General features: G+C 43.8%; 1 protein-coding gene across 1 annotated transcript in view; it reads left to right on the top strand.

The window, feature by feature from the left end:
- LOC309560084 (uncharacterized protein) overlaps nt 1-14,141 on the top strand; it is a gene marked incomplete at both ends in the record, with an annotated part of 78,301 nt that overhangs the window by 2,686 nt on the left and 61,474 nt on the right. The window contains 2 exons of the mRNA XM_082263604.1: nt 3,986-4,037; nt 6,926-6,998. Of these exons, the coding sequence (XP_082119730.1) occupies nt 3,986-4,037; nt 6,926-6,998 (125 nt within the window). The remainder of the gene's footprint in view (nt 1-3,985; nt 4,038-6,925; nt 6,999-14,141) is intronic.

Here is a 14,141-nt window from a genome sequence, read left to right on the forward strand (position 1 = left end):
TTCGGAGCCATGCAGAACCGTTCCTCAGACATGTGAGGATCAGCCCTGATGGAAGAGGTCCTGGTGGCTCCGAAATGCTGCACTACAACACTGTTTGGTGATGTGATGATGATTGGTGGCTGCTTTGCTGAATCCTGATCATAATGTAGATATTCACCCGCACACCAAGGATCATCAATTTCATCCAAATGGTTTTTATTAAAGAAAGATCACATCCCAAAACCAGTGTAAGGTTTCGGAACCACGCAGGACCCCTTCGTCAGGGCTGATCCTCACATGTCTGAGGAACGGGTTCTGCATGGCTCCAAAATGTTGCACTACAACATTGTTTTGTGATGTGATCTTTTTTTAATAAAAACCATTTGGATGAAATCGAGGATCCTTGGTGTGCTGGCGAATATCTACATTATGATCAGGATTCAGTCGCACCAGCCACCAATCATTACCAGTGATTGCACTCTCGGCCAACCAGTGGCACATACATGCAGCACGTGGACGTTAGTCACCCTTTTGCTGCTGCACATAGGTGTTAGGTGGTCCTAAAGGGGTCAAGTCAACGAATGGGACACACAGAAAATAATGGTTTTCGGTGTGTCCTTGAAGTGACCAGCGTTTTGCTAATGCATAAAAATACAGCCTGAGTGCTTTCAGCTCTTTTACCTACACCAGACTACTCTCAATATAAGAATCAGATTCTTTCTAATTGTCCCTGTGTACATTTGTACACCTCTATTGTTCATACATAAGCTATTTTTTTTTTTTTTTAAACAGGCGTTTATTTTGTCATTTTTGCTCCCATCGTCTTCAATAAGTGTGCCTATAAATGTGCAACATGGGCATTTTTGTAGGTTTTTGCACCAAAAAAAAAAAAAAAATCCTTTCCTCCTGTAGAACTGCTCTCCGTCCTTGGCCCAGCCCAGAAAACAAACGCCTAAAACGTGCAAAAACAAGCAAGGCTTGTAAAATCCCTAAAAAAAACAAAAAAACTTCAAAATCACTAGGAATATGCTCTGCTCTGGTGTGAATGCAGCTAATACGTCCATTCCATTCAAGTAGCCAGTCTGGGTGAAATCTGCAGGGCTTTCAAATGAAATTGGCTAAGGCAATGTTGACAAAAAATAATGTTTAGATGAAAGATTTTTAAGACTTTCCGTTATAGCCAGCTCTATGAGACTTGTCCTATTATCACAATTCAAATGATTAGAATGTTACATTATACACCGTGTCACGCAAACTCTGCTGTGCTAGTGCCTGGATATCTGGAAAACATGCCATGATTGGGGAGCAGAGCTGGAACACAGACAAAAGAATATTAATCTTCCTAGAAAATCCAATTTCCTTAAAGCGAATGTAAATTAGCACCCTCAATAATTAAATTGGGATTAAAGTGGGGTTTGATGGCATAGATTTCAGAATTAGTGGCTGTTTAGTAATAAAATGCTCGTTATTTATTTTATCTAAATTATCTGTGTTATTTTTTGTCTTTATTACATCTGTGTTGTTTATATTCTTTATAAAATCTGTATACCTAATATGCTCAATGTTATCTGTGTTATTTATATTCTGTATAATATCTATATTCTCTATATTACCTATATACTCAATGTTATTTGCGTTATTTATGCTCTCTATAATATCTGTATTATCTGTATTCTTTGTATTCCCATGTGTTGTGTTTCTGTGTAAATTGCTCTGATTTCTTTGCCATGTGTTATTCTGAGCCTCCTATAATCACACGTCCCTTAGTGTATGCTTCCACATAAACACAAATTCCCATTAGAAGTAGTAGTTTCAGAAAATAATTAATCCCTTACTCCTTATTAGGGTTTGAATTTAGCAGTTGAAACACGCCTATATTTTATTAATGGCAGTTAATGCTGATTGTTCAACAGCACCATGAATTTTTTTTCATTATTTTCAATTGGATTGAATTATTTTGATACCTAATTTATGAACATGTAAGAGATATAACAAACAAAAAAAAAAAACACATCTTTATTGCTTTAATTTCCGCAGGAAATACAGTGCATTGCGAAAGTATTCGGCCTCCTTGAACTTTGCGACCTTTTGCCACATTTCAGGCTTCAAACATAAAGATATAAAACTGTAATTTTTTGTGAAGAATCAACAACAAGTGGGACACAATCATGAAGTGGAATGAAATATTTTGGATATTTCAAACTTTTTTAAGAAATAAAAAACTGAAAAATTGGGCGTGCAAAATTATTCAGCCCCCTTAAATTAATACTTTGTAGCGCCACCTTTTGCTGCGATTACAGCTGTAAGTCGCTTGGGGTATGTCTCTATCAGTTTTGCACATCGAGAGACTGAAATTTTTGCCCATTCCTCCTTGCAAAACAGCTCGAGCTCAGTGAGGTTGGATGGAGAGCGTTTGTGAACAGCAGTTTTCAGTTCTTTCCACAGATTCTCGATTGGATTCAGGTCTGGACTTTGACTTGGCCATTCTAACACCAGGATATGTTTATTTGTGAACCATTCCATTGTAGATTTTGCTTTGTTTTGGATCATTGTCTTGTTGGAAGACAAATCTCCGTTGCAGTCTCAGGTCTTTTGCAGACTCCATCAGGTTTTCTTCCAGAATGGTCCTGTATTTGGCTCCATCCATCTTCCCATCAATTTTAACCATCTTCCCTGTCCCTGCTGAAGAAAAGCAGGCCCAAACCATGATGCTGCCACCACCATGTTTGACAGTGGGGATGGTGTGTTCAGGGTGATGAGCTGTGTTGCTTTTACGCCAAACATAACGTTTTGCATTGTTGCCAAAAAGTATAATTTTGGTTTCATCTGAGCAGAGCACCTTCTTCCACATGTTTGGTGTGTCTCCCAGGTGGCTTGTGGCAAACTTTAAATTACACTTTTTATGGATATGTTTAAGAAATGTCTTTCTTCTTGCCACTCTTCCATAAAGGCCAGATTTGTGCAGTATATGACTGATTGTTGTCCTATGGACAGAGTCTCCCACCTCAGCTGTAGATCTCTGCAGTTCATCCAGAGTGATCATGAGCCTCTTGGCTGCATCTCTGATCAGTCTTCTCCTTGTATGAGCTGAAAGTTTAGAGGGACGGCCAGGTCTTCGTAGATTTGCAGTGGTCTGATTTCAATATTTATCGCTTGCACAGTGCTCCTTGGGATGTTTAAAGCTTGGAAAATCTTTTCTTTTTCCAAATCCGGCTTTAAACTTCTCCACAACAGTATCTCGGACCTGCCTGGTGTGTTCCTTGTTCTTCATGATGCTCTCTGCGCTTTAAACGGACCTCTGAGACTATCACAGTGCAGGTGCATTTATATAGAGACTTGATTACACACAGGTGGATTCTATTTATCATCATTAGTCATTTAGGTCAACATTGGATCATTCAGAGATCCTCACTGAACTTCTGGAGAGAGTTTGCTGCACTGAAAGTAAAGGGGCTGAATAATTTTGCACGCCCAATTTTTCAGTTTGTTATTTGTTAACAAAGTTTGAAATATCCAATAAATTTCGTTCCACTTCATGATTGTGTCCCCCTTGTTGTTGATTCATCACAAAAAATTACAGTTTTATATCTTTGTTTGAAGCCTGAAATGTGACAAAAAGTCGCAAAGTTCAAGCGGGCCGAATACTTTCCCAAGGCACTGTATCTGGGTTCTTGGTTGTGGACTTTCTGTGAATTTAGACTGGAGACAGATTTCATGTTTTCAGTGGGTTAGGAGCCCTGTCCCACTTCCTTCACAATGGGGATGAAGCTTCCTTATTTGTTCCTGCTTCTCCTGCAGAATACATTGTAAAGGCTTCACTGGAAACCATTTTTGTTTCTAATGATTAAAACAAAGCTAAAACCTTCTTGTTTAGTGCTAATGATAGTGTGATGACTCTCTTCAACAGCATGTTTTAATATTGGATAAATTGTTTTCTCTCACACATATCTACTGTACTTTTTATTTTTTTGGATTGTATCCATACTGACTGATGTGGTTTTTGCAGGTTCTCCTACTGCCTCTCCACTGTCTCCAGATGAGAATGGATCAACCTCTGGGTAGGTCTATCCTAGCAGGAATCAGACTTGTATAAAGTACTCGAAATTTCTACTTGAGTAAAAGTACAAGTGCTCGATCAAAAAGTGACTTGAGTAGAAGTGGAAGTGCTCGCAGAAAAAGTTACTTAAGTAGAAGTACTAAAGTATTCAACATTTTTTTTACTTAAGTATTGCAAGTAGTTTTTTCAAAAAATTTGCTACTTAAGTACTAAAAGTAAAAAGTACCAGTAGTTTTGAAAAAAAAATTCTACTCAAGTACTGAAAGTAGAAGTACAAGTACTGTGTTATGTAGTTATTAAAGAAAGAAGTCAAAAGTTTGAACATCATATTGTTTTTTATTATTTCAAATGATTTATTCAAATGATTAACCTGTGTTTGTTAGTAGTTTCTTGATGCACTTTAAGCGCTGTAGCATCATTTATTTGTTTGTTTCATATTTTCTTTTTATTGGAAAGATTTGGTATAGCAGCTTTTATTATACACAGCCTTTATTTTCGTATGCGCTGATTTACAAATGACATTATACACATTTTTTTGAGCTTTATGCAACCTGCCATCTACTGTTCTGGCAGTGGTAATTTTTTTAAAAGTAACGAGTAACTATGCAGCACAAAAAAAAAATACTTGAGTAGAAGTATCATCATCGAAAAAATGTAGTGAAGTAAAAGTAGAAGTAGGAGAAAAAAATTCTACTCTAGGAAAGTACAGATACCGCATTTCGGTACTTAAGTACAGTACTTAAGTAGTTCTACTTCGTTACTATACATCTCTGGCAGGAATGTATAGTGGTTCTATATATACGTTTAAGGTCAGAGTTAAAAATGAAGCATTCTTGCATGCTTTTTAAGCTCATTTTCTAAAAAAATAAGTGTCCTAAATCCTTTAATCCATTTAATCTCAGTTTTATAATGCACACTAAAACATAACATTGCAGATTTTATTAGTTGTGGATGCTTTAAGTATGTAGTTTGAGCAGACCTCTCTCTATTTGCTCCACTGATGCCTACATTTTCTTTATTTTGTCCATGCAAAGTGGGCCAGAGAATGCAGATATAATGGTGTTGTATATTCCCTGGATTACTTAAAATTTAAAAAGGTACAGCCCTATTAAATATGAAGAGGTATTTTTTTTTATAATCACACACTCCTCCCTGCATGTTTTATGTACATAAATGTACTGTCTTGTGTGTTCACATTGCCATTTGTAGCCCTCCTTAATGTGAATATGTATGTGTGTATTGGGGGGGATAAAAATAATATATACACAGTATCTCACAAAAGTGAATACACCCTCACATTTTTGTAAATGTTTTATTATATCTTTTCATGTGACAACACTGAAGAAATGACACTTTGCTATAATGTAAAGTAATGAGTGTACATCTTGTATAACTGTAAATTTTGCTGTCCCCTCAAAATAACTCAACACACAGCTATTAATGTCTAAACCGCCAGCGACAAAAGGGAGTACACCCCTAAGTGAAAATGTCCAAATTTGGCCCAATTAGCCATTTTCCCTCCCCATTGTCATGTGACTCGTTAGTGTTACAAGGTCTCAGGTGTGCATGGGGAGCAGGTGTGTTAAATTTGGTGTTATCGCGCTCTCTCTCTCATACTGGTTACTGGAAGTTTAACATGGTACCTCATGGCAAAGAACTCTCTGAGGATCTGAAAAAAAAAAAAAAGAATTGTTGCTCTAAATAAAGATGGCCTAGGCTATAAGAAGATTGCCAAGACCATGAAACTGAGCTGCAGCACGGTGGGCAAGACTATACAGAGGTTTAACAGGACAGGTTCCATTTAGAACAGGCTTTGCCATGGTTGAAAGAAGAAGTTGAGTGCTGCCAGCATTGCTGCAGAGGATGCAGGGGTGGGGGGGGGGGGGGGGGTCAGCCTGTCAGTGCTCAGTCCATATGCCCCACACTGCATCAAATTGGTCTGCATGGCTGTCGTCCCAGAAGGAAGTATCTTCTAAAGATGATGCACAAGAAAGCCCGCAAACAGTTTGCTGAAGACAAGCAGACTGAGGACATGGATTACTGGAACCATGTCCTGTGGTCTGATGAGACGAAGATAAACTTATTTGGTTCAGATGGTGTCAAGTGTGTGGGGCGGCAACCAGGTGAGGAGTACAAAGACAAGTGTGTCTTGCCTGCAGTCAAGCATGGTGTTGGAAGTGTCCTGGTCTGGGGCTGCATGAGTGCTGCCGGCACTGGGGAGCTACAGTTCATTGAGGGAACCATGAATGCCACTATGTACTGTGACATACTGAAGCAGAGAATGATCCCCCTCCCTTCGGAGACTGGGCGTAGGGCAATATTCCAACATAACTACCCCAAACACACCTCCAAGACGACCACTGCCTTGTAAAGGTGATGGACTGGCCAAGCATGTCTCCAGACCTAAACCCGATTGAGCATCTGTGGGGCATCCTCAAATGGAAGGTGGAGGAGCGCAAAGTCTCTTAACATCCACCGTCATGGAGTTAAACAGGACTCCAGTGGCAACCTCTGAAGCTCTGGTGAACTCCATGCTCAAGAGGGTGAAGGCACCCTTTAAAAAATATTGACACTTGGGGCCCAATTTGGACATTTTGACTTAGGAGTGTACTCACTTTTGTTGCCAGCGGTTTAGACCTTATTGGCTGTGTGTTGAGTTATTTTGAGGGGACAACAAATTGACACTGTTATACAAACTGTACACTCACTACTTCACATTGTAGCAAAGTGTCATTTCTTCAGTGTTGTCACATGAAAAGACATAATATATTTACAAAAATGTGAGCGGTGTACTCGCTTATGTGAGATACTGTATGTATGTGTGTATAAAAATATTATACAGTTTTTTGTTTTTATTATTATTTATTTGTTTGTCCCCTGAATCCATAGACATACGCGATCATTTGATCCCCTTCAGGAGATCTCTAGTGGGAGCCTGGAGCAGAAGGAAGGGTCATTACAGGTGAGCTTCTCTTTGGTTCATATGTGCCAAGGAGGGACATTTTATTCAGTTGACAGTAAAGCAATAAATATGCAAAAAAAAAAAAAGAAAAAAAATTGTGCTGATATAAATCCTAGAGCAGCTAGCACAATATCTTGGTACCAGATAAAAACCAAACAGTTCAGTGCTACATAAATTGGGAAATCCTCATTACTCGTACAATAAGCATGTATACAAAAATTGCATCACACATGTGATCCAATTAAACGGACAAATACATGAATTTAAATATTAAGTGAAATGAAAAAATATGCCACCAGAAAGAGTGAACACAAATATAACCAATATGAATGAACTCAAGGTTCACAGGAGAATGTATATCCACGATCCCAACAAGATCAAGGGGGGAAAAAAAAAAAGGAAGTCCAAAAGATTCGGAGAAGTGTCATCCAGGAATTCAGTCAGAGTGTGCAGTAAAGGTAAAGCTGAAGAAATCCCCAAATTCCAAAGGGACTGGCATTTCACACCACCCAAGTGCAACAAATGGGGGGTAACCAGAAAGTAGGGCCACTAATGAAAAGTGGTCTAGAGCACTTAAAAAGTAATTGTGGGCTCTCACATCCCTATAATCTTCCTCCAAAACAGCTAACCATCTTCAGATGGGTAAGAATCAGGCATCCACTTGAACAAAACGCTGGCTCATGACAAATCACAAATGCGAACCGAGCATTATAAACCCACGGAAAGGGAAAAGCAAGCTCCATAGTGGAGATCCGCATACAAAGCATTAAAATTAAATGAAGCCAATACACTTGCAAAGTTATACAGACAACCGTGTCGATAAAATCATAAAGAGACGTCCATTCACCAGTTTCCAAGATGGCCACAAGTAAATCGAGGTTTTTAAATAAATATGTGCAGGAATCAAATCAGACCCACAGTTAGTGATGGACGAACATCGGCTGGGGCGGTTCGCGAACCGCAAGTTCGCAACGGGCCCCATTGACTTTAATGGGAGGCGAACTTTAAAAGGTCATATTTGCAGCCACAAAAGACTTACTAGCTGGTTACAAATAGTCCCACCACATGGACAATGTCATAACAGAAGTACTGCAATTGCAATTTTTTTTTTACAGCAAAAAAATGTTTTTTTTCCTAAATCAGCCAGAACTGACAGCAGCCGGTAAATACATGTCAAATACATATAGGGTCCATTCACACATCTGTAAAATGGGTCCACATCCATTCCACAATTTGGCGGAACGTTTACAGACCCATTGATTTTTCAATTCCAGTCTGAAAAATTAGGCATTCACAGGATACAGAAGTAAGTGTCGGCCATGAAAGGCCCCAAAAAGTTAGCCCACATGGGTTTACCTGTCAGCTAAGAACATTGTATTCTGTGGCTGAAGGTACATTAGACATTGACAGGATACAGAAGTAAGTGTCGGCCATAAAAGGCCCCAAAAATTAGGCATTCAATGGACATGAAATGCCTTTTATGCCGCTGTATTTGTCAAAGACAAGGACCATGAATTGTTGTGGGTAGATGGCGGTCTGGCGGATATTTGTGGCCTGTCATGAGGAATTTTAAATGAAACATGGTCTACTGGTCACATGTGTTGAATCCCTCAGAGATTCATGCCTCATTCGTTACTATAAATGTGAAGTAGTCTACACTGTCATGAGCTAGGCGAGTGCGCTTATTGGTCACAATTCCCCCTGCTGTGCTGAAAGTCCTTTCGGACAGTACACTGGACGGGGGCAAGCCAACAGTTCCATTGCAAATTGTGCAAGCTCTGGCCAGAGGTCAAGCCTGCCCACCCAGTAGTCCAGGGGTTCATCACTCCTCAGAACGTCCACATCGGTCGTTAACCCGTTGTAGTCAGACACCTGTCGGTCTAGGCTTTCCCTGATGCTGGATCCGGAGTACAGCTGTTGATGGGTCGGCTAAAAGAAGGATCTCCTATCTCAAGTGACCAACACATCTTCATACCGCCCTCTTCTTGCAGGCGATGTTGGATTGCTATCCGCAACTGTCTCTCTGTGACTGGAAATTCCTCTGCCAGCGCACGCAAAAGCAGGATGCAGCATTTCTCGCAGCAAGGCCTGGAAGTGCTGCATTCTGACCGCCCTCTGTGATGGTGGTAACATTTCCGCCATTTTTTGTTTGTCCCGGGGGTCTAAGTACGTTGCCAACCAGTACTGGTCCTTGCCCTTTATGCTTTTTATATGGGGGTCCCCCTTAAAACACTGGAGCATGAAGGCCCCCATTTGCACTAAACTGGGCGCGGTGTAGTGGCCTCTCTCCAGCTCATCATCCAGGATAATCTCGTCCTTGTTCTCCTCCCCCCATCCACGGACAACACCAGGGATCCCAGACAGGTTTAAAGCATGCTCTTCTTGCTCCTCCTCATCCGCCCCGGCACCATCCTCCTCTGACTCCTCTTCAGACTCCTGTTGTTGACTTGCCTCAGATGGAGTAGCACTCCCTGGGAATTCATCCAACGTTGCGAGTTCCTCATCCTCCTGCTCCTGCTCCTCGACGGCTTGATCAATGGCACGCTCCAGAAAGAAGGCATAAGGTATGATGTCACTGATGGCGTCCTGGCTGCGACTGATCAGTTTGGTGATCTCATCAAATGGCCACAGAAGTCTGCATGCATCGCGCATGAGCAGCCACTGGAGAGGTGAAAAAAACCCAAGCTCCCCAGAACCTGTCCTGCCGCAGAGTTCGTACAGGTAGTCATTAACTGCACGTTTCTGCTGGAGCAGCCTATCAAGCATATGCAGCGTTGAGTTCCATCGTGTCGGGCAGTCACAAATAAGACGCCTGACGGGCAGGTTGTGTCACCGCTGAATGTCAGCAAGGCGAGCCATGGCTGTGTAACATCTTCTGAAATGGCCTGAGATTTTTCTGGCCTGCCGCAAGACATCCTGGACCCCAGGGTATTTGGCAACGAAATCACTGCACGACCAAGTTCAGGACGTGTGCCATGCATGGCACGTGTGTTATTTTGCCCTGTTTCAGCATGCTCAGCAGATTGGCACCGTTGTCGCACACCACTTTACAAACTATCAAATTGAGTGGTGTCAGCCACTGATCTGCCTGTGAACGCAAAGCTGAAAGGAGTGCAGGACCCGTGTGGCTCTTGGCTTCCAGGCACAACAGACGCAGCACAGCATGGCGACGTCTCACCTGGCATGTGGAATAGGTTCTGGGGATCTTAGGTGGCACAGCAGAAGAGACGGTAGCAGCGGAAAAGGAGGAGTCAGCCGAGGAGGAGAGGGAGGATGGAGTAGGAGGAAGAGAAGAGGCAGGCCTGCATGCAATCCATGGCAGTAAAACTAAATCTACACGGGTTCCACGGATTTACATGCTTGACGGCCGTCAGAAGGTTCACCCAGTGGGCAGTAATTGTTATATACCTTCCCTGCCCGTGTTTGCTGACCATGTGTCTGTGGTCAGATGTATCTTGGCACCGGCACTGTGTGCCAGAGATACATTCACTTGCCGCTGAACATGGCCATACAGCTCTAGAATGCCCTTCTGTAAGAAATATTTCCTGCCAGGGGCCTTTCATTGTGGTGTTCCAATGGCCACACATTTCCGAAAGGCCTCCGAGTCCACCAGTTGATATGGCAGTAATTGGAAGGCTATCAGTTCCAACAAGCCAGCAGTCAACCGTTGGGCAAGAGGGTTATCCGGCGTCGTCATTATTTTACGCTCCAACATTTGGGCCATGGAAGCCTGCCTTTTTCCAGAACAACGTGAGGACGGCATGATGGAAGGTGGAGTGGAGAACAATTGTGAGGAGAGAGAAGAGGCTGGATGGTGAGAGCCTGGAGTGTGGCTTTGTGGGTTCTGACGGCGTTGCTCCCACTGGACTCAGTGATGGGAGTTCAGGTGCCTTCTTAAGGCGGTCGTCCCTAGGTGAGTGTTGGGCTTACCGCGACTTATGGGTTGACTGCAAAGGCTGCAGATGGCAACCCTATTGTCAGCAGCAGACACATTAAAAAAATCCCACACTGCGGAGCCATGTGCCGGCGTCCTGGGAACCCCAGATGTGACCGTACATGGTTGATGGCTCGATTTTGATACATTTGCAGTCTGCTTTGTCCCTCCTGTGCAATGCAAGTTCCGCCTGCTTCTCCTCCCTATCTGCTGGTCCGTCTTTTCCTCTGAACTCCCCTCCTCTTCCTCTCTTGTGGGCACCCTTGTGACATCCATAGACACCTCCTCATCCACGTCACCTTTCCCACCACTAACATTCGAGATCTCGGAGTAGGCAGCAACAGCGGGGACCAACCTCCCTGGGCTGATCTGGGTACTGTCGTCAGACTGCTGAGTGGCGGCTGTTGCTACCTCCTCTTCCTGATCCGATGCCAACAATGGCTGCGCATCGCAAATGTCTTGTGATGGATCAGAAAATAATTCCAGTGACTCAAGCGGAGGGTATATGTTGCTGGTGGTGTCTTTGGGGGTGCACACAGCAGAGAGTGAAGCGGGTGTACATAGAGAGGATGAGGAGGGTGCAGAAGAGGAAGGCTGAGTGAGACACTCAACCAAGTCTGGTGCGTCCTTTGATGTAATCGAACGCACCTTTTGAAACTTCACAATTTGGCACCGGCCTACTGCTCCTGCTCTACCCCTACCACCCCTGCGTAAGGGCCTGCCTCTTCCTCTGCCTGTCATTTTTTAAATTACCCTGTGACAAAAGTCTCTAGAGAAGGGCAGTATATGTGGAACAAGGTATATAACACCCCGCTTCAATATGTGGTATTGGGGGGGGCCACTGGTCTATCACACCAGTTCTAATACTTTAAAAGTGCTTTTGTCACTGTTTGTAGTATTGCTGCAGAAACGCTCAACACACCAGTCACAATGCTGCACAATACAAATCCACTATAATATGCTTTCTATATTACAAAGTATATTATAGGTGGATTACACCCCTATATAGTGCACTGCACACCTATAACAAATGACTTTTGTGGACCTTAACAGAGCGATTTGTGTCACTGACGAATCTGTCCCTGGTGCACACAGCAGACCTCTCCCTACACTGACAAGAGACAGTACACCTATACCAAATACCAGCCCTTAAAAATTACTTTTGTGGACCTCAACAGAGCGATTTGTGTCACTGACTATCTGTCCCTGGTGCATACAGCAGACCTCTCCCTACACTGACAAAAAGCCGAATGTGAAATGGCTGCCAGCTCAGGTCTATTTATAGGGTAGGGGGTATGTCCATGTGCTGCAATGTTTCAATTGTTTGTCCCGTTCCACCTGATGGCTGTGTCATGGGTCAAAGTTCTCCCCAATGTAAACTAATATGGCCGCCGCAAACAACACCATGTGTTTGCAAAATCAGCGGGCTGCGAACAAGCATGATAAGGTTGTCTATCATCTTTAATTTTTCTTACTTTACACCATGGGTTTCCCACCTTTTGGCTTCTCTGGGCCACATTGAGTGTAGAGAAATTTTCTCGGGCCGCATAAAAAATATATACTATAGTTAAGGTATATAAGTAATAAAACGCCCCTGTGTCCTTTCCGCTCCACCGCTCCCACCCCCCCCCCCCCCCCACGCATTAATTTAACACAACTAGAGGATGATCAAATAAAATGAAATCTGTATACAGAGGTTTACTTCTTCTGAGAGATATTAAAGGAACACTCTAACCACCATGACCACTTCAATGAATTTGAAGTGATCGTGCTGGTAGGAGTCAGAAACACAGGGGGATATTTACAGTTATGTGCTGGGGGATAGTTGCACCCCCAGCACATATGACTTAGGCAGCCAGAAAATATCATGTCTTTATTCATACATGTATAAACAATGACATGACATATTATGACAAAATACAACTAGTTATTAAAAAACATATTGCAACAATTTACACACGCTAATGCACATACTTTTTCTACTTATTTTGTAGACTGCTGGCGGTTACTGCTGGTCATGCGGTTACTGCTGTCATGACGTCGGGTACTGCTGGAGAGGCAGCGGCTGCAGTAGAGAGCAGAGCCGCTGCTTCCTGTATGGTTCCTGTCACAGGCGGAGAAGGGGTGCATTTCATATCACTCCGCCTGTGACAGAGCCAGAACTATACAGGAAGCAGCGGCTCTGACACTGACTGCAGGCATCCTAAGTGTCCCGCGGCAGCCAGGAGATTGCACGGCACTTGCAGTCTAGTGCGCGCCCATCCAATGCAGCCTAAACGGTGCCCATCCAATGCAGCTTCACCAGTGCTTGCCCATCCAATGCAGCCTGATCAGTGCCCATCCAATGCAGCCTCACCAGTGCATGCCCATCCAATGCAGCCTCATCAGTGCGTGTCCATCCAATGCAGCCTCACCAGTGCGCGTCCATCCAATGCAGCCTCACCAGTGCGTGTCCATCCAATGCAGCCTCACCAGTGCGCGTCCATCCAATGCAGCCTCACCAGTGCGCGTCCATCCAATGCAGCCTCACCAGTGCGCGTCCATCCAATGCAGCCTCACCAGTGCGCGTCCATCCAATGCAGCCTCACCAGTGCGCGTCCATCCAATGCAGCCTCACCAGTGCGCGTCCATCCAATGCAGCCTCACCAGTGCGCGTCCATCCAATGCAGCCTCACCAGTGCGCGTCCATCCAATGCAGCCTCACCAGTGCGCGTCCATCCAATGCAGCCTCACCAGTGCGCGTCCATCCAATGCAGCCTCACCAGTGCGCGTCCATCCAATGCAGCCTCACCAGTGCCTGCCCATCCAATGAAGCCTCACCAGTGCCTGCCCATCCAATGAAGCCTCACCAGTGCGTGCCCATTCAATGCAGTCTGCAATGAAGAGAGAGGAGAGCCGCTGGATTACAGAGCGGGGATCTTCCGCTTACCCGTCGACTGCTTTCATGCAAAGTCCTACCTCCTGGACCAGCTCCTATGATGGGTGTCACCAATGTGCTTTCTATCATAGGAGCCAGTTCAGGAGGCGGGGCTTCGTATGACAGCGGCCGCCGGGTAAGCAGGAGATCCCCGCTCTGTTTGTAATCCGGCGCTCGCACCCCCCCCCCCCCATTCTGAGGCAGCCTCTGTCTACAGTTAGTTGGAAGCTGCTTTGGGCGTGCCCCTGACTCGACTTCCTTCCTCCCCAGCAAAAAAAATAAAAATTTGTCA

This window comes from Pelophylax lessonae (genome assembly GCF_965119305.1).
Source record: "Pelophylax lessonae genome assembly, chromosome: 7".
Classification (NCBI taxonomy): Eukaryota; Metazoa; Chordata; class Amphibia; order Anura; family Ranidae; genus Pelophylax; species Pelophylax lessonae.